This window comes from Triturus cristatus, chromosome 12, assembly GCF_964204655.1.
Source record: "Triturus cristatus chromosome 12, aTriCri1.1, whole genome shotgun sequence".
Classification (NCBI taxonomy): Eukaryota; Metazoa; Chordata; class Amphibia; order Caudata; family Salamandridae; genus Triturus; species Triturus cristatus.
The window spans coordinates 52334515-52356720 of record NC_140595.1 but is presented as its reverse complement, the minus strand read 5'-3'; the positions used below and the strand labels follow the sequence as shown (position 1 = coordinate 52356720).

At 45.1% G+C, this 22206-nt stretch overlaps 1 protein-coding gene across 7 annotated transcripts in view; it reads right to left on the bottom strand.

The window, feature by feature from the left end:
• TBXA2R (thromboxane A2 receptor) overlaps window positions 1–22206 on the bottom strand; it is a 167919-nt gene that overhangs the window by 5486 nt on the left and 140227 nt on the right. For all 7 annotated transcript variants that reach the window (XM_085637840.1, XM_085637839.1, XM_085637843.1 and 4 more), the window contains one exon: window positions 15097–16146. In XM_085637840.1, coding sequence (XP_085493966.1) covers window positions 15097–15948 — 852 coding nt within the window. In that variant the 5' untranslated portion in view covers window positions 15949–16146. The remainder of the gene's footprint in view (window positions 1–15096; window positions 16147–22206) is intronic.

Genomic DNA, 22206 nt, shown 5'->3' with positions numbered 1-22206 from the left:
CCCCCCCAGGTATTCTGCCAGTCTACCACACGGTTAACTTATTTGTTTTTTTCTTTTAGGTTAAGATTTTTCCAATTTCCAGTGGATAAAATTGGCTTCTCTCCGGCAGATTAGTCAATTTCGAAATCCCTGTTGGAGAAGATCTCAAATGTTGGCACATCTCGAAGAGACATAAACAACGGATCGCCATTCCAATCCTTATATGAAATTTTCCTGGAATAGCACTGCCATGAGTGCTGGAAAGCCGTAATGAGCTTCCAATACACGTTAGCATTCTTGACTGACGCATATGCGGTCTGGATAAAAAAAAAAAAAAAAAAAACTAAACAATTCATAAAAGATTCTGGACAATGGAGGCTCTTCCGGTAAGAGATGAGGAGTGTGAGTGCCACATCTGACCTACTCATGAGAGAAGAATCCATATGAACAAGAGAGATGTTTTCTGGCCTGACCGCTGATCACCCACGGAAGATTGGGAAAAGCATTACCGCAATAGACAGGTTGACTCAAGAAGAGACCATCGAATATTCCTGCTAGGGTAGTATAGGCAGAAAGTCAAGTAGCCTCAGAGGCAACTGAGTTGCAGCACGATTTATGGAAAATAAGTTGCTACATACTGTCATACTCTTCCTGTTTCAGCTTCCGGGTCATTGCTAGCTTGCAGACTCTGGGGGCCGCCTCTTTACAGGTCGTGAACCCTAGATCCTTCGTTTGGATCCTATTAAGACCCCTTGTCCTCACCAAAATTCCTGCCAAAGCAAAGGGTACAGAACCCGTGCAGCGTCTCTGCCCCTGTACCTGTCAATGGCTTAAGGACTGGTCAGCTATGACCTTGTTCGCCCTTGGTGCTGTTACTAGGGCTTGCCCCGCTCACTGCGGTGATAGAACACTACTAGAAAGTAGGGTAATGATAGCTATGGAGCTGGGATATGAATAGCTGGTGATTTTACAGGCACACTACAGTAGAACCAGCAATAGTCTGCCATAGTGCGCTTGTCGGAAAGGCAGGGTTGACCCAAGCCAGGGCTCTTTGCCTCTTTTGGGACCCATGTTCCTGAAACCGGACCTGTTCCTCGGCCACGCCACTAGGTGGCGCCACATACAGTTTTTTCCTCCTTCAATGAATATTCTTTTAAGAAATTATGAGAAGCTCCTTTGAATACAAACTAGAGAGGGGCCGTGCAAAACATGTTTGCCATGGCCCCAAAAAAGTTTCTGAGAGGGTTGGCTTTGAAAGCTCATATGGACACATGCACACATAGACTTCATGGGGGAAGAGGTGTGGCACAGTGGCCAGGTCGACTGACTCCGGAGTCTGGGGATCACGGTTCGATCCCCGGCGCCGGCGGCAGATTAGCCCAGCACCATGTGACTCTGGGCAATAGCTTGCTTAATCTTCCGGACGGCCCCCAGCGCCTAGAGACCCTTACGGGTGATTGTTCGCGCTTTAAAAATATGGATTATTAATATTATTATGGAAGAGAGGTTTATTATTAACAAATAGAAGAAATATTAGACATTTTAGCAGAGTCCATCGGGTCTGCAGCTAATTGGTGGCGGCCCCTCTCCCCGGAGAACCGCGCACAACGACCTGTTTGTATCTGATGCTAGAAGTGCACTCAGGAGGAACTCGGGGGCAAAAAACACTGCAAAAAAACCGGAAAAAGCTCTCCTGTGCCAGTTCTAACAACAGAAAGCAGCTGTGTGGAGGAGCAGTAAAGCTGCATTGTCATGTGTAAACCTATCACTGCATATTTCACAAGAAATAGAAAACAGATGTGACTCGCTCCTCAAACCACAAACACAAACTTCTCCCTTTCTCTTCTTCATTTGGCTTTAACTCTTTCCTATCTCTATTATTTCCCTCTTTCTCTCTAAACCTTTCATATGTTCCTACATATCTATATTTGTTCTCCCATCATTTTCTCTCTCAGAACCCTCTTCAAGTTCATAGTGCTGGCTTGACAGTACCTGTGTTGACACTCCTGATGTGATAAAAAAAAAAAAAAAAAAGAGTTTTCAGGAGTACTACAGAGAGGGATTGTGGCTGCCACCAGATGTACATGAGGCAGTCCTGTAAGAGAGCTTTCCTGCCAACTGATATGCACCTACACCAGTTTTCTATAGCGCCAAGACGTCCTCGGGCATGAGTTTCGCACTTTATACATTACATTCTAATTCAAATTCAAAATACATTCACCCGAGTGCAGCTGTTAATTTTGGCCAAAACTGTGTGCTTCCACAGAAAGAGTGCTCGCCCTCCAAACAGCTGTGATCATGTATTTATCAAGCTGGGTGAGCCAGGGCTAGTTATCAAGTCAAGCTATTGTGTTAGGACAGGAGCTTGACTTAAAGCCCCTTATATCACATACATGCCACTGTTGTTCTCTGAGAGCAGCACAGATGGGAGGGGGACAGTCAGGGGGACTGCGTTGCTGCATTGCAGTCTCAGCCCTTTCTCTTTCCTTCATCAACTTCAGCGGTACCTTCGGATGCGCTCCTTGAGAAAATAGTTTTTTTACATTTCTAATTCCTCGTTTAAAGCTGTATGGGCTGATAATATATTAATTTAGAGGCTTTTTAGCACCTTGGCTCATTTTGCTTCTGCCTCCCTCTACATTTGTCCATAAGTAAATTGAGAGTTTTTTACAATGAGATGCCTTTACTTTACAGGTAAGTTTGTAAGTATTATATAATTACTACATTACGTTTATTTCATATTTAATATTTGTATATATGAAATTAGATTATTTGTTCAGTATACTGTCATCTTAAATTGCCCTTCCTCAACCCTAAAAATCCCACTACCCCCTAACTCTACCCTTCCCTGACCCCTAAAAACTCTTCGCTACCCCTTAACGCAACATTTCCCCACACCCTAAAAACCCCTTAACTCTGCGCTTCCCTGCCCTTCACTGTACTACTAGCTTAATGCTACCTTTCCCTGAACCCTAAAGTCCATAAGGAGTCCTTGCTATCCGTTATCGCTACCCTCCAAGCCCCTTCCTACCCGTTAACGATATCCATCCCTGAAGCTTAAAACCCCTTTACTACTCGTTATATCTACCCATACCTAAACCTAAAAACTCTTTGAACTACCCTTCTCTGAACCTGGAAACCTTACTATCCCCTAACGCTACTCTTCTCGTGACTTTAAAACCATTACTACCCCTTTACGTAACCTACCCTGGAATCCAAAGAACGCCTTACACTTTCCCATAAGACTACCCTTCCTTGAACCCTAAATATACTTTAGTACTGCATATTGCTATCACCTATGAACTCTAAAAGCCCTTACTACCCCTTAAGGTTACCCATCCCTACACCATAAACATGCCTTAATACCTCTTAACCTTAAGCTAACATGTACTCTAAAAAATTCTACTACCCTTTAACGATGCTCTTCCCTGAACCCTAAAAACTCCTTACTTCCCCTTACCCTACCCCTCTGTAACCCTTAAAACCCCTTATTACCTTTAACGCTACCCTTCAAACCTCTTCTCACCACTTACTACACCTTACATCTACCCATCCCTGAGCCCTGGGAACTCTGCCTGCTGAATGTGTGTGTGTGTGTGGGGGGGGGGGGGGGGGGGGGAGTCTAAGGGCAAAATCCTGGAAGAAAAAAAATCAGGAACTGAATTACTGATTCTCCCAATAATTGATCCTTTCTAAGGGCCCCCCACGGTCGCACTTGTGATCACTGTTATTACTTTCTGCACCTCCCTCCATGCAGTTATCAATGTTCCTTGTATCGGTAACTCTACGGAGGAGTTACTGGGTCATATCAGGGACGTCATTCCAATGCCTTTAGTGGTGCCGAGCAACACAAAGAGGCTTACCTCTCTTAAGAGCTGGAAGGACATTTTTAGATCAGCAGTGGAAGTAATTTTCGTAATATTGGTCTTTCTGCATAATGTAATGTTCCTTTGTTAAGTCTGGCTTGACAGCACAAGCTGTCTGGGTGACATTTGTACCATTTCTTTAAAATATGTATAGAGTGGGCTTTGGATTAGCTCCACCCAGACAGTTGTTACTTTCTTGACCTCCAGCTATCAGCTGGCGATGTTTCCTGCCACCTTCCTGGAAGTGCTTCCATCACAAAGCGTGAGGAACTATTCTAAATCTTCAAAATTAACTCCTCTATGCTGTTTGTCACATTCAGTTCTTATTCTCCTACCTGCATCTACACAGAAAACATTTTTGCTACTTTTTCACAGCACTAGCAAAGCCTGTAGCGCAAGCTTTAATGTGATAAACAATATTTGCACATACAATGCATACAAACTGTATTTATGAATGCCTGTGTTTATGTGTGTTGGTAGATCAAAGCCAAACCTACTGACATTGCCAGGGACTTGTTTGTTGTCTTTATCCTCTTGGCTTCGCGTACTACCACATCCACCTCTTTCTGCCTCTTTTACCATCTCGCTCCTCATTCATTGTCTTAGGATTTCCCCGTGTTCTTTTCCCTCATACCTTTCTTTTTTCTGCCAGTCTTCCATTCTCTGCCATCCCAGTATCTCATTATTTTTCTAACATCTAAAGCCGGTTGGCAGGCTGGTCTCCAATATGCCCTTTATGTCTTAATCTTGCCACTTCTCATAAGCTTTCTTTGCAGACATCCACATGCCACAACGGTAACCTATAGCTAAACTCAGTGACAGGAAACCGAGGGATGTCTCACTGGACTGGCACATGATGTCATAGCTAGGTAGTGGTACTTTGTGAATGTTTTTTTTGTCGTACATATATGGTACCGGAATATAGTAGCCTAATGTGTGTGTATATCCATATATATATATATATATATATATATATATATATATATATATATATATATATTATCTACTGGCGGTCGCCAGTAGATAGTTATAGTTAGGACCTTGTTTCCATAGGAAATCCGCAACATTCTATTTGGAATAACTTTGGCGCCGGTTGACGAATCCTCGCGAAATTTTCAAAATAGGTGGGGCGCTCCGCTCCGCTCCTACCCTGAAAGTCTCGGGGGGATTCGTCAAGCAGGGGCTGAGAAAAAAGGGGGGTCCCAAAACGCGTTTTCCCCATGCAATTTTCCATAGGGACCTTTAGTCCAAGGTACAGCCCGAACGGCTGAACAGAATTACTTGAAATTTGGCAGAGAGGTAGTCCTCAGCTCAGGGATGTGCCTTTTGCAGGTCTGGTGTCAATCTGTTCAGTAGTTCCTGAGAAAATCAAAAGTAAAATCATATATATATGTGGGCGGAGCCTAACCACACATCTCATCCTGAGATCTGATTGGCTGTCAGCACTTCATCCAAGAAGTGTTGGCAGCCATCTTGGGACCAATATACATGATAGCACCTCATTAAAAAGCATTGCAGTTAATAGAAGGTTTTAAGACTTTAGTTACATTATAAATCATTTGTTGATGGTACCATACTCATTTTAGGAATTGTGGTATGTTCTAAGGTGATTTCACCATGTGAAAAAGCCTTCTGCTGGGATATCATGATTGAGAGAAAAATATTTTCTCATGCTTTTCCCACAGAGGTTTGGAAGGTGATCTATAAGCTAAACTGAGAGCTCATTTTCTGTAAATTCACATTATCTTTCTCAGTCATGTGAGAATGAAGTCTGACATTCTCAGTAAAACATGTACATCCAACAAGGGCAGAGACTGTCAGTTGATTCCTTTGAGTTCTACTGCAGCTTCCCAGAGTGTTCCAAAGAACAACTAGAGCGCTAACAGTCCTACTTATGATAAACGTATGGCACACCTGAAGCCATTTTGCTTGGGTTAAAGTGGTAACTCTTAAAACATTTTATTTAAAAAGGAACACAATGAGGGGGTTCATTTTTCCATAAAAAGTATGATTAGTGCTGCAGAAAGAAAAATTAGGGCACATTTTGAGTGACTTCTCAAATCCTCTTCTATTTCATTAAAAAATTCTGACATGCAGACTGAAACATGCACTTTCAATACCAGCAGCAGTTTTCCCTGGTGAGCAGTAGCTTTACTACTGTGATCTAATGAGCAAAAAGAGTGCTAACATTCTGAATTTATGGCAAATGTGTGACACATCTGAATGCCTTCTTGATGGAATCAAAGTAAAAAACTGAAAGTATTTCCTACTGAGGAGACTGCAGTAAATGAGGAAATTAGGAAACTTCATAACAAATAAGTCTCCCAAGATGGCCACCAGAGACAAAAGAGCCCAAATGTAGCCCAAATATCACCCAGATGTAGCCCAAGTATAGCCCAATGACAGAATGTCCCAGAGTGTTCTTAAAAACAACTAGAGCGCTTACTGTCTTCAGTATGACAAAAGTATGGCACACCTGAAGCCATCTTGATTGGAATAAACTGGTAACACTTAAAACATTTAATTTAAAAAGGAACACAATGAGGGGGTTCATTTTGCTATAGAAATTATGATTAATGCTGAAGAAAGAAAATGAGGGCACATTTTGAGTGACTTCTCAAATCCTCTTCTATTTCATTAAAAAATTCTGACATGCAGACTGAAACATGCACTTTTAATACCAGGAGCAGACTTCCATGGTGAACAGTAGTTTTACTACAGTGATCTAATGAGCAACTAGAGTGCTAACATTCAGAATTTATGGCAAATGTGTGACATATCTGAATACCTTCATGATGTAATCAAAGTAAAAAACTGAAAGCATTTCCTACTCAGGAGACTGCAGTACATGAAGAAATTTGGAAACTTCATAACAAATAAATCTCCCAAGATGGCCACCGGAGACAAAAGAGCCCAAATGTAGCCCAAAATCACCCAGATGTAGCCCAAATATAGCCCAATGACAGAAGTGTGCAAAACACTTATTATTTTGTGTTTTTGCAGTGTTATATAGTGCAGACTTGTCAGGTATTGGAGTGCTTTACATGAGCATTGGTTACATCACACAAGAACAAATTCATTTTGGTTGTAGACATGGGGAGACTAAGTGATTTGACCAGAATCACAGAATGTCGAGCTGAAGCAGAAACTCCAACCTGGTTCCCCAGTTGCAAAGTCTGCAGTTCTGGAAGTAACACCACATCCTCTCCCCTAAGTGCAACATTTAATCAAGTGGTCAACTGGATAAAAAAACATAAAGATAACAAATAATTTAAAAGTGCTTTGTCGCTATTTGAAAACTCAGAAAATATGTCCTTATTTTAGTCTTTTAGAGCACTAACCATAATTTTGATGCCAATAAGACCCTCTCATATATGTAATTTCTAAAGGAAATGCTCTAGGTATTACAGTTTTGATTACATCAAGATGACGTCAGGCGTTCCACACTTTTGTAATAAATATAGAATGTTAGCAATCTAGTTGTTCATTAGGATACTGTTGAGAGGCAGAGGCCAGGGGCACGGACTCTGAAAATTTAAGGCAGGTAGGAGGGTGCAAAGGCAACAATTTAACCACACTGAGCAGGCAGGAAGGGCCGTGGCGGCACAACAGACTATGGAGGGCAGTGGAAAGGGGGGCAGGGGCAACAAACCAACAATACAGGGCTTGCAAGAGAGGCTGTGGCAATGTAATAGACCATTGTGGGCAGAAGGAAGAGGCAATGGTAGTACAACCATACATGCCAACAGACCCGTTTCAGCCAGGAAACGTCCAATGTTTTTAAGCTCAAATGGGCTTTATTTGATCTGTCTCCTGTCTACAATCTCCTCTTTTTCAATATAACTCAAAGGGGAAAATCAATACCCCAGTTTTTTTTCAAAATCTCCCTCTTACCAAGTTCAAAATGTTCGCAAGTATGGTACATTGGATCATGGAAGGAAATGGGGTAGGGACATGGACTTGGATAACAGAGGACAGGAGGGACATGGAGAGGTGCACCAAACTGACCCTGCAGGGCAGGCATCAGGGTTTGCAGCAGCACAATACACCACACAGGGCATGCGGGACGGGAGTGCAGCACAACCATCCATAGAAAGCAAGAGGGAGGGGACAGGACCATGCACATGGACAACAGAGAACAGAGGGGCAAGAGGCAGTGGTAGCTAGCTGACCATAATGGACAGACAGGAGAGAAAGCTGCAGAATAACAGACCATAAAGGGCAGGAGGGACAGATCAGGGGCATTACAATGGAACAGACAAGCCAGGAGGGAGGGAGTAGGGGTCTGCACATGTAAACAGAGGGCTGGGGGCAAGGGGGCAGGGCAGGAGCAGCAAGATAGCCATGGAGGTCAGGCAGGATGGGCACTAGAAGCAAGACACACCATGAAGAGCAACAGTGAGACTGTGATGGCATACACACAGACCATGAAGGGAAGGTGGGAGGGGGTCAGGGGCAGCTAACTGACCACACAGGGAAGGTGGGAGGGGCCATGGCAGCACAGAAGACCATGCATGGCAAGTGGGAGGGTTAGTGGCAGCACAATGGCTATGATGGGCAAGAAGGAGGGTGCAGGGGCATGCACAAAGGACGATGGATGATAGAAGGGAGGGTCAGGACCTGTGCACAGACAAGAAAGTTCAGGGGAAGGGGCCTCACAACAGACCGCACGGGGCAGGCAGGAGGAGCAGTTGCAGCACAATAGACCAGGGAGGGCAGAAGGGTGTGGCAGTAAAATGGACCATGTAGGACAGGAGGAAGAGGATAGGGGCATGGCATGTGGACAGGCAGGGTGGAGGTGGCAGGGACAGGTTACAGTCATCTGACAATGCTAGGCAGGTGGGAGGGGAGTGGCAGCTCAACAGAACACTCAGAGTAGATAGGAGTGGCAGGTCCATGGAACATGGTGGGCAAAAATGATGGAGCAGGGGCATGCACAAAGACATCGGAGGGTAGGGGGAAGGAGAATAGGGGCAGCAAGCTAAGCACAGATTTTAAGCAGGAGGTCAATGATGGGGCATAGAATTGGGCAATGGAGGGCAGGAGGAGTGGACTGGTACATCATACTAAATTGAGGGCAGTGGCAGCACATCAGACCATGCATGGCAGGAGGGAGGAGGCTAGTCCATGGATTCACACAACAGAGGATAGGGAGGAGGGGGATGGGGCAGCAAGCTAACTGTTCAGAGAAGGCGGGTATTAGGAACATTATTGTTTTTAAAACGTGTGTCTGTGCGAACTACTTAAAATATGAACAAGTATGCAGCATAATCTCACTTTTATTCAGGAAGAAGAGGATGTTTGTGACTGTGACTCCAGGCTCACTTGGCAGAAACACCCTCTGACCCTCCACCCCTATCGCAAAATGTAATGCCCGTGAAAAGGGTAGGTGAACACAGTGTTATATAGAACATAGTCCTGAGAGCACGATTGAAAATGAAAACTAGATATAGTGTATGGTATAAACTATGCACCAAAAAGTGTGATATAAGATGAACCGGGCATGAAATATAATATGCAATACATTGTGCGCAATGACAGATACATTGGAGAGCGCGAGATAGCACAGGCACTAGCGCGTGCTATGCGATATGCGCCTTGGAGTGTAATATGCACAGGGCAGTGTTGTGTAACCTAGCTAGTCTCTAAAGTTGTAATATAAAATATGTGCTGGGGAGTGTAACGTTGCATATGCACTGTGACAAAGATATGGATCCCAGATTGTAATATGTATGGCATAGCACTGTGCGTTATAACATAGGCATCGAGGAAGGCACGTTAGATGGGGCAATATAACCCGTGCGAAGACAAGTGTGGCATGACATATTCACGGGGTGGTGTTACAGTGCACATGGGCTAGAGAGTGTCATAGCATATGCACTAGCTAGTGGAATACAACACAGAGGTTTGTGGCACTCAGCAGGCAATGGTGGGTGTAACACAGCATTGGGCTCTGCCAGGAGCGCGCTGTGACTCTCAAGTGATGTTCGTCCCCTTTCCAGAGAGTAAAATAAAAAGTATTACACATCCGGCAGTGGATGTGTGTTTTATTAACTGTGAGGGGGATTTCTTGCATAGTTTTGGTCGAATTTTTGTCGAATCCCCTTTAAATGGCTTGGTGTGCATGTGTATTAAATGTGCCCGTCAATAGCTACCCATGTTTGTATAAATAAACGACAAGGGTGTCTACCGGGATTAGGCACGGTAGGGCATCAGACATGTCAGAGCTTCACTAGTGGTGTAAATACATTCCACGTGGATTCATTGTATGCATAGTCGCCTTTTAATGAATATCACTCAAATCGTCATGGTGATAGGTACGTACGGTTTGTCCAGCATGTCCTAGGTGTGTCTATAAATATATATTTTTTAAAAATAATAAAAAACAGTGGCCGGCCCTGGGGATTGGGGTCAAAAAAATATAGTTAGGAGACAGGTCCTGGGGGATGGGGTCATCAGGGCCAATAAATTAGAATAAGAAGGGGAACCACACAGCCCTCCTTCTTAAAAAATTAAAATGAATAAAAGACTGGCATCGTGCCGGAGGCCACGCCCCCTCCTTGCAGCACTCTGCAAACGCGCCCCCTGGCGAGTTGTAAGTTGGGGAATTAATTTCTCTTCAATACTGAGGGTCCCTGAGGGCCAACTAGCCCAACAGGCATCTTCAGTATGCTCCAGGGAGCTGCGCTGCAGACAGGTGTTCTGAGGCCAAGCCCCTTTTTACACCTCTCTGCAACGCAGCTCTGTGGCGCTTACTGGAGGTGGTCTAGTTTGACCCTAGGGACCCTTAGGATTCAAGGGGACTTAATCTCTCAACTTAGAACAGCCACAGGGCGCGTTTACACAGTGGTGAAGGGAGGGGACGAGGCCTGAGGTGACGTGTGCAAACACGCACTATGGCACGTTTTAAATTGGGGATATAATTTCCCTTCAATACTGAGGGCCCCTGGGGGCTAACTAGCCCACCAAGTGCTTCCAGTAAGCGCCACTGAGCTGCATTGCAGAGAGGTGGTCCAGGCCGTGCCACTTTTTACACCTCTCTGCAACGCAGCTCTGTGGCACTTACTGGAGGTACCTAGTGGGCTAGTTGGACCCTAGGGACCCTCAGGATTCAAATGAACTTAATCTCCCAACTAAAAACGGACACAGGGCGTGTTTACACAGTGGTGAAGGGAGGGGACGGGGCCTGAGTTAACGTGTGCAAAAACGCCCTGTGGCCTGTTTTAAGAGGTAGTTTTAATCCCCCTGCCCGATTATATACTAGGAGCTTACAGAGGAGGTCATGCTAATCACAGGGGGACCCCAACGCATAGTGTTCCCTAGTGTATGTAAGTGTTTTCACTGTATTCTAAGTGTCTTTTAACATAGCACTGGCTCTATGACTGGTTAGTCAGACTCAGTTACCACCAGTATCCGTCTGAAAAAGTTGAGGGTACAGGATGATTTTGCAACAAGGCTTCTTTCTGCTCTTCTTTTTGTACTTTCTGCACGTTAACCTTCTTCCTGCACTTTTCTTCGTCTTTGAGGACTTCTGTTGCTTCTTTCTGCACTTCTTTTTTTTCTTTCTGTGCATTTTTTCTTCTTTCTTCACATGTCCTATCTCTGTAGGCATAGTTAGAAATTAGCATTTAAAAAACCTTTGAAATTCACTGAAAAAACCATAGGTTTCAGGGGTGTTATAGTTAGCTGGACTTTTCATTTGTACAAAACCATTGAAATTCCCCCGTTATAGTTAGTTCAGCTAACTATAACTCGCGCGCCCGCAATGCACTGCTGATGACGTCACATATTACATCACTCATGACATGGTCAGTGACATTACTCATGACATCACTGATGACATCTCAAATGACATCACTGATGACATAACTGATGACATCATCCTTGTGATAGAGTGGCAGACCTCCTCTCACCCTAATATAACCTTTGATACACACATTCAAAAATAGAGACTACAATTTTCAAAACAATGGACATACCAATACCAGTTACAACAACCTCTTCAGTAATTCTAAGATCCACATGCACATCCACTCATTCACCAACAGTCCTATACAGTCACTCATACATGTACTCACTCATCATATGTACTCATACACCTATATATCCTGTTACACAATGCCACTCATCCATAGAGTTACTCACACACATAGTCACTCATGCTAATAAAGAATCAAACATACATTTACTTGCATATACAGTTATACACACACCACCACACTTACTTCTACGGAAACTTACACATACTTAGTCTTTTAAACAATCACTTATAGAAAGACATACTTATTCATACAGGAACTCTTTCAATCTCTCACACATACTCACTTATATACACCAATAGTCACATATACTAGTTTAAAACATATGTAGTTACTCATAAAGACACTATTGAGACAGTCATTCACTTACTAACACACCCATACACACTCATCCACCCATACAGTCCTGCACACATGCTGTCTTCAACACATACAAAGAGTGAGTCACTCATTCATGCACCTATGCACTACGTAATACCCCCCACCGAACCATGCAGACACTCAGACTGATACTCAAAAAACCAACTAATAACCTATATAGACACCCATGTAGCTACTCACCAACCCATGCAGCCACTTATACACAAAGTGAGAGACTGATACAGATATTTACATATTTAAACATTACTCACTAAGCCATGTATTCACTATGATACACTTAATTAGTCAGTTACACAATCAATTTTTCAAAAACAAATCATCCATTTAGACACTTATATACCCATTTATTCTTCCATCGACCTTGAGATATACATATATAAAACATATTTAATTTTCAGAAAAACACACATTCACTGGATGATGTCATCAGTGATGTCATTTGAGATGTCATCAGTGATGTCATGAGTGATGTCACTGACCATGTCATGAGTGATGTAATATGTGACGTCATCAGCAGTGCATTGTGGGCGCGCGAGTTATAGTTAGCTGAACTAACTATAACGGGGGAATTTCAATGGTTTTGTACAAATGAAAAATCCAGCTAACTATAACACCCCTGAAACCTATGGTTTTTACAGTGAATATATATATATATATATGTGTGTGTGTGTATATATATGTATATGTGTGTGTGTGTATATATATGTATATATATGTACGTGTGTGTGTGTATATATATATATATATTCACTGAAAAAACCATAGGTTTCACACATGTTATAGTTAGCGGAAATTTTACTGATAAACAACCAATGAAATTCCCCCGTTATAGTTAGTGCAGGCAACTATAACTCACGCGACCGCAATCTTCTGCTGATGCTAATACTGTATTTAGACACTTATTTGCCCATGTCTTCTTCCATACATTTTTAGCTATACATATATTACAAATATTTTTTTTTCATAAAGACACATATGTCATCAGCAGAAGATTGCGGTCGCGTGAGTTATAGTTGCCTGCACTAACTATAACGGGGGAATTTCATTGGTTTTTTATCAGTAAAATTTCCGCTAACTATAACATGTGTGAAACCTATGGTTTTTTCAGTGAATTTGCAAGGTTTTTTAAATGCTAATTCCTAACTATAACGTGTGTGAAACCTATGGTTTTTTCAGTGAATTTGTACGTTTTTTTAAATGCTAAGTTACTTTACGCCATTCGTGGCGTGCGCGCCCACTTAACGCAGTTCGTTCCGTGCGCGCACCGTGCGCGCACAGTAAGCACGCACAGTAAGCACGCAGTTAGTGCCGTGCACGCACGGTGGGCACGCGGTGCGCTACGCGCACCGCGTGCCCACGTTACGCTAGATGGGCCATGTACGCACGATGCGCTTCACGCACCGTGCGCACATGGAGGACATATGATGCACTTCGTTTTGAAAGGTAATATTTTAATTTTTCGTAATTTTTATAAGCCATGCACAAATGGTGCCCTTCGGGCACCATTTGCACACGGGGTGGACAGAGTGTGGATAATTTTTTTTTTTATTTTTTTTTTTTTAAAATATTATAGTTTATCTCATCTTTTATAAGCCATGCACAAATGGTGCCCTTCGGCCACCAATTGCACACAGGGTGGGGAGAGTGTGGATAATTTTTTTTTTTATATCATTTTTTACCGTACGCGTACGGTAAGCGTAATCGGCGAAATTAGCGAAAAAAAAAAAATTCCGTTTTTGGCCTTGGGGGATCTTTGGGGACTCCCTCAACATGGCTATGTGTGTGGGAGCTGTCTAAACAGCCCCTTTACATGTTTTTGTGCTTTGTATTTTCATCATCACTCTCAGTGCGAGAGAGAAAATGGCGGCCGCCGCTTCCTGGTTTCGGCCGATTCGAATGTTTACTAAGATCTAAGAGCCAATCAGAATCGCGCTCGCGCACGCCACCGTACGCGTACGGTAAGCGTACCGTAAGCGCACCGTAAGCTGGCTCAGATATATATATTGATTTAAAGGCTATTTTCTCAGAATCTACTGAACAGATTTACACCAAACCTACAAAAGGCACTTCCTTGACCTGAGGACTACCTCTCTGCCAAATTTCAAGTAATTCTGTTCAGCCGTTCGGGCTGTAGCCCTGTCTAAAGGTCCTATGGAAAAATGCATGGGAAAAACGCGTTTTGGGACCCCCCTTTTATCTCAGCCCCCGCTTGACGAATCCCCCCGAGACTTTCAGGGTAGGAGCGGAGCGTAGCGCCCCACCTATTTTGAAAAATTCGCGAGGATTCGTCGACCGGCGCCAAAGTTATTCAAAATAGAATGTTGCGGATTTCCTATGGAAACGTGGTCCTAACTATAACTACCTACTGGCGACCGCCAGTAGGTAATATATATATATATATATGAATATGTATATATGATATATATATATATACACACACACACACACATATATTGCATGGTTGGTCATCTGCACCCCAAGAAGTGATAATTATGTAAACAATTTTTAGGCCATCATATTTTCGTCAAGCAATAATTGTGCTATTGATACTATTGTGACATCTGTTAAATGTAAAAGTTTCAATAACTTCACTAGAATATATATACAAATTAACTTAAACGCCTGCAATGTTAACTCTAGTCTGTCGCCTTTTGAACTTTATTTTCTCTTCTGTGCATCGTCTGTGCTCTCCTGCGCATCTATAGTGGTGTCCTGCGCATCTACTGTGCTCTGCCGCGCATCTTCTGTGCTATCCTGCGCATCTTCTGAGCTCTCTTGCGTTTCTATCGTACTCTCCTGCGCATCTACAGGCTGTCTGCTTCCATACTCACCAGAAGGGGGAGCCAGCACACACTGGCGATGATCATGATGCCGACCAGCTGCACCATCATCTCCACCTCGCTGTCCCGGCGTCGCTGACGTGACTCGCTGTCATGGTAGACCCGGCAGAGCGTCACCACGCTGATGGTGTTCAGGATGAAGGAGAGGCCCACGGAGAAGATGCCCAGTAGGGCAAAGAGCAGGCCGAAGGAAATGTTCCTCCAGTCATGCAACAGGGTGAGGAAGCACCAGGACTTGGGGTATTGCACTGTGTAGTTCCCCAGCCCCAGAATGGGAAGCAGCCCCAGGAAGGCCGCCAAAGTCCAGACGGAGACTACCACGCACCAGGCACGCCGCTTGGACACGTTGCTTGCGCGGGAGAAGGGCCGGTTGATGCCAAAGAAACGCTCCGAAGCCATGGTAGCGCCAAGGATGAGCGGGCACTGGCCGAAGAAGACCATGGAAAAGCCCATGAAGTTGCAGAGGTAGCAATCGGGGTCGACCTCCGTCCAGTTGAACTTGGTGTAGTGGTAGGAAGCCACGATGCAGCCTGTCACGAGCAGGCCGGAGAAGTCCGTCACCACCAGGCCGCAGAGGAAGATGAGGAACGAGGACCGGGCGCGGCTGTGCGTCTTACGACTGGCAGAGATCAGGACGCAGAAGGCGAAGAGGTTGGAGGACATGCCGATGACGCTGAAGATGGTGGAGAACCACTGGGAGGCGATCATCTTTTTATCTCCCCCAGTGATGCTCATGTTGACGTACCGGAAGCAGAAGCCCAGCTCGAGAGCCGAGGTTTCATTGGACAGGTCCATCTCAACCATGGGGCAGGAAGAGCCCCCCACCCCATCCTCCAGGCACATCTTTCGTTCAGGAAAGGCTGTCGGTGGGCGAAACTTTAAATATTCGTGCAAGGGGGTGCCATGGTGGTCTTCACAGGTAGCCCTCAGGTGCACACGGAGGGAGTCGTCACATGCCAAGCGGCCCCAGATCTTCTGCACCTCAGCTTGGCACTTCCAGCTTCAGAACAATCAGGGTTTCTGCTCATCTCAGCCTCAGTCCTTAAAAAGAGAGAGAACAAGAGCCTGTTGTTAGCGGTTTCCCTTGGAAATTACTAGAGCAGCCATGCGTCAGCCTGTCGCTAATTTCAATAAACACTGTCAAACTGGTTTTCATCTTGCCTTGGACAGTTTTGGAATAACAGACATTTGGGTTTGTGTCTTTCTGCTGCCTGGAATATTTACAGAGCTGTTGAGGCATGGAGCCGGGCCAGCTGCAGTCGGAACAGATACTTTTGGGCTAAGAAGCTTGTAAATACCTGCGGTTTCTCTTATTTAGAAGCTCCCCTTTGCTTTCAGCACCAGGAGGAGCCATTGGGCCAGGAATGCAGGTACAGATATGGGCAGCGTCAGCCCTAAAACGCAGCGTTGCAGGAATTTTACAGAAGCAGAGTGGGATGCCTCTAAAGCACTACTTGGGGGTAAAATATATGATACTTCAATGCATTGCATTGCTGATTATGTGTGGAATGCACAACACTAGCAACTCTTGGGCAAGCACGCAGGAAGATGTATACATTTCTCTTAAGGACTGTGGCGACTTTTAAAGAGGCCCGGCTGAAAACAATCGCACTCATCCTCACTGTACCTTCAAGGAGACTAGACCACAAATTCTCTTCAGGTGCATCTGCACTAAGGTCGCCAGATAACTCCATGTCACAAAGGACACTGTTTTTTCTTTTACAAATTATTGTTTTCAAGTGTGTAAATTCAATGGCATCAGCTGAAGTGAAGTAGTACTACAATTCCCAGAATGCATTAGTTTCTTAAATAAACCCCATGATCAAGCATTGAATCCTTGGTGATATACAGTCATCTGGTGAGCTTTTTATGGGTTTTAGGCAGGGCATAGTTTCCATTGCAGTGGCTTCTGCATAGCGCTACGATGGCATTACCACGCTTCTCTGCAGCACTAATATTATACGAACCTCTCCGAGGAGTATTGTCAACATTTCCCTGCATAGATAATAGCACATCCCCCCACAGTTCTCAGCACCACAGACAGTGCCAGCACTCCTTCTCTTCACTGCATGCCTGCTAGCATTGTAACACTGCACCTCTGCTGCACTGCAGTGATCGTCCCAGCACTTCTCTCTACATCTCTGCATCACTGCCTGGATAACACCCTACACCTCTACTGCACTACAGAAACAGAACTGGCACTTCTCTGCTTCACTGCATGCCTGCTAGGATTGTAACACTGCACCTCTGCTGCAGTGCAGAGACCGTCCCAGCACTTCTCTACATCCCTGCATCACTGCCTGGATAGCACCACTGCACCTCTACTGCACTACAGAAACAGAATTGGCACTTCTCGGTTTCACTGCATGCCTGCTAGGATTGTACCTCTGCATCTCTGCTGCACTACAGAGACCGTCCCAGCACTTCTCTACATCTCTGCATCACTGCCTGGATAGCACCTCTACTGCACTACAGAAACTGATCTGGCACTTCTCTGCTTCACTGCATGCCTGCTAGGATTGTAACACAGCAGTACAAAAGGGGGGGTGATGGACGGAGCATCCAAACCAATCAAACACTCACACCCAGTCAACAGATCTGGGTTTGATCCATCACCGTTCTTTAGCCCACTCTGCCACCCCAGTTCAGACATGGCCATATGCAAATCAGTCTGACCCTGTGCCTCATGGGAACAGTCCAGCCCGAACTGCCAAGCCATGCCTTCCCTGGACCGGAAACAAGCTTCCTAGGACTGGTTTCTGGCATTTCAACCGTCTTCAGCCAGGCTTGCTTGAATCCAGTGGCAAAGTGAGCAAGGGACTCGCGTCTGAGCATACCCTGCCAACTTATGGCAAACATGTTTTTGCATTTGTCACCCGAGTGGGAAGGGTATGCTCAGACGTGAGTCCCGTGCTCTCCATGCCACTGGAATCAAGCTATCCTGGCTGACTAGGGCTGAAAGCCCGAAACCGGTCCTAGGATGCTTGTTTCCAGTCCAGGGAGGACCTGGCTTGGCAGTTCGGGCTGGACTGTTCCCATTGGGCGCAGGGTCAAGACTGATTTGCATATGGCTGGGTTCAAACTGGAATGGCATGGTGAGCAAAAAAACGATGGATTTAGGCCCAGATCTCTGTACTGGGGTGAATGTATGACATTGTTCTGCATTCTGTCCATCAATTGTTGTTTTTGCATTTTAGGATTGTAACACTGCACCTCTGCTGCAATACAGAGACCGTCCCAGCACTTCTCTACATCCCTGCATCACTGCCTGGACAGCACCTCTACTGCACTACAGAAACTGAACTGGCACTTTCTGCTTCACTGCATGCCTGCTAGGATTGTAACACTGCACCTCTGCTGCAATACAGAGACCGTCCCAGCACTTCTCTACATCCATGCATCACTGCCTGAATGGCACCACTGCACCTCTACTGCACTACAGAAACTGAAATGGCACTTTCTGCTTCACTGCATGCCTGCTAGGATTGTAACACTGCACCTCTGCTGCAATACAGAGACCGTCCCAGGACTTCTCTACATCCCTGCATCACTGCCTGGACAGCACCTCTACTGCACTACAGAAACTGAACTGGCACGTTCTGCTTCACTGCATGCCTGCTAGGATTGTAACACTGCACCTCTGCTGCAATACAGAGACCGTCCCAGGACTTCTCTACATCCATGCATCACTGCCTGAATGGCACCACTGCACCTCTACTGCACTACAGAAACTGAACTGGCACTTTCTGCTTCACTGCATGCCTGCTAGGATTGTAACACTGCACCTCTGCTGCAATACAGAGACCGTCCCAGGACTTCTCTATATCCATGCATCACTGCCTGAATGGCACCACTGCACCTCTACTGCACTACAGAAACAGACTGCCACTTCTCGGTTTCACTGCATGCCTGCTAGGATTGTACCACTGCACCTCTGCAGCACTGCAGTGACGGCACTAGCATTTCTCTGATGCACAGGTGAGACATTGCAAGCACGTCTATGGAATACTGAGGGGGCTTTACCAATGTATGGGTCAGTCTCACTGTAAAATTACTAATTTAACAGCACTTCTAAGCAGCGCTATGGGGGCCCTCAAGCTTCTGCAGTACAGTCAGGACCGCACCAACGCTTTGTGTTTTTTACAGCACTGCAGCGACAGGAACAAAGGGTCTCTGAAATTATTGATGGGGAGTACCAAGCGCTTCTAGGCAGAAATGCTAGCACACCTCGTGAGCACTACATGGCAGCATCAGCACTTCTTTACAATACTAGAGCAAAGTAAAGAGAGCTTGTCTGCAACACTGCAGATACATCAGCACGCCACTGCATCTTCCTGCAAGAACATTAACAGTGCTTCACTGCTGCACTACAGGGGCAGTCACAACATGAAGCACTGCACAGGTCCTGCTGCCCCTCCAATCCGAACTACATTGACACTTCAGCCACACATAGGAACACTGCAGGGGCATTGAAACCACTCGTCTTCAACACTGCATGTTCACAACAGGACCGCCTATATGCACTGGATGCGCACTAAAGTCGCTCCTGTGCAGTTGCACTGCAAAGGCCCTGCTGTCACTTCAATCAGCACCACGTGGAAACCTCAGCCAAGCATTCAACAGTGCAAGGGCATTAAATGCTGTCCTCTGCAATATTGCAAGCAGACATCTGGCCCACCTATAAACAGTGCATGTACACTAAAGTCACTGCTTTGCAGCTGCAGTGCATGGAGACCACAGACACACGGATGAACAGTGCATGTGAACTACAGTCACTGCTCTGCAGCTGCACTGCATGGAGACCACAGACACACGGATGAACAGTGCCTGTGAGCTACAGTCACTGCTCTGCAGCTGCACTGCAGGGAGAACACAGATGAACAGTGCATGTGAACTACAGCCACTGAGCTGCAGCTACACTGCAAGGAGAACACACATGAACAGTGCATGTTAACTACAGTCACTGATCTGCAGCTACACTGCACGGAGAACACACATGAACAGTGCATGTGAACTAAAGTTACTGCTCTGCAGCTACACTATATGTAGAGAACACAGATGAACAGTGCATGTGAACTACAGTCACTGCTCTGCAGAGGCACTGCATTGAGAACACGCATGAACAGTGCATGTGAACTACAGTCACTGCTTTGCAGCTGCACTGCATGGAGACCACAGACACACGGATGAACAGTGCATGTGAGCTACAGTCACTGATCTGCAGCTGCACTGCACGGAGAACACACATGAAGGATAAGTTACTTACCTGTAATCCTAGTTCTCTTCCAGGGGTATTCTCATCAAAGTCATAAGCACTGAATATTCCCGCCCATGTGCGGGGACCCCGGAAACAATAAAATTATATATGAAGAACATATATATATACAGCTCTGTATATGTATAAACATATATTATTTTCCCCAAGCAAATGCAGCCCCCATAGAAGGCTAGACAATGTAGACACAAATATCCAATAATGTACCATATTTTTTTTTTTTTTAATGAGGTAAAAAAACTCATGATAAAGAAAAGAGAACACTGTGCAAAACACAGATCCACAAAACATTGTCAGCCTGCAGGCTGCATTGCAATACAATACCAGAGAGACTAAAAAGCCTTGTACAGGTAAAAACTGGCACCGTGCCTTTAAGGCAGCCCTGACTCCAATATCCCATCATGCCCCAGGGGTGACAGTTGGGTCAGTTGTTCTTTGCGGGACCGTAGTCCTAAACACAAAGATATACTTCCTCCATGATATATAATCCACTCCTCATATTTGCCTGTGGAGGTGGGTGGGTTGCTTATGACTTTGATGAGGATACCCCTGGAAGAGAACTAGGATTACAGGTAATTAACTCATCCTTTTCTTCCAGGGGATCCTCATCAATAGTCATAAGCACTGAATAGAATAGCAAGCCCACCTTCCACCTGCAGGCAAATGAGAACTGCACTATACATGGAATAAAGCCATTGAAAAATTCAGTTATTGAACAGATTCCTCAAGGAAGCTTGTCCTACTTGAGTGTCTGCTCTGGTGTCCGAGTCCTGACAATAATGCCTCGTAAATGTGTGGACAGATCTCCAAGTGGCTGCTTTGCAGATCTCGGAGAGTGGGACATTATTGAGAAAAGCAGCAGTAGCCGCCTTCCCTCTTGTGGAGTGCGCTTTAGGTCGAGCGGCCAGTGGCTTCTGCGCCAGCTGATAAGCCAATTTAATGGCTGACACAATCCACCTAGCGATGGAATGCTTAGATGCAGCAAAACCTGTGCGGACAGCACCATAGTTTACAAACAATTGGTCAGATTTCCTGACAGCCTTAGTCCTATCTAGGTAGAACTTTAGAACCCGCTTAACATCTAAAGAGTGCAACGCCCTCTCCGCTGGCGATGAGGGGTTGGGAAAAAAGGTAGGTAAGGAGATAGTCTGATTAACATGAAAATCTGACAACACCTTTGGTAAAAAAGATGGATGAGTTCTCATCACTACCCTATTCAGGTGAAAAATCGTGTAGGGTTCTTTAGAACAGAGGGCCTGTATTTCACTCACCCTACGTGCTGAAGTGATAGCTATCAAAAAAGCGGTTTTCCACGTAAGGTGCTGTAAAGGAGCTTTATGTATGGGCTCGAAAGGTGAACTCATAAGCTTTGAAAGAACCAAGTTCAGCTCCCAAGAAGGTGAGGGAGGCCTTACTGGGGGGGTAAACCTTTTTGGGCCCCTGCATAAAATCCTTCACCACCTGCAGCTTAAAGAATGACTGCTGCGATGGGGAGCGCCTCTATGCTGTAATGGGCGCTAGGTGAACTTTAATGGATGAACATTTCAACCCCACCCTGGCTAAGTGAAGAAGATAAGGCAAAATCACTTCCTCTTGACATTTTGTAGGGTTAAACTGATGTTGAATACACCATTCATAAAACCTCTTCCACTTACAGAAATAAGAGTGTCTTGTAGAAGGCCTCCTAGCTTCCTTCAGTATGGTCATACACTCCTGGGGAAGGTTTAAATGGCCATACTGGAGGACTTCAGGAGCCATGCTGTTAAGCTCAGCGAGGAAAGACTGGGATGGTAAATCTTCCCCTGCATCTTGGTTAACAAGTCCGG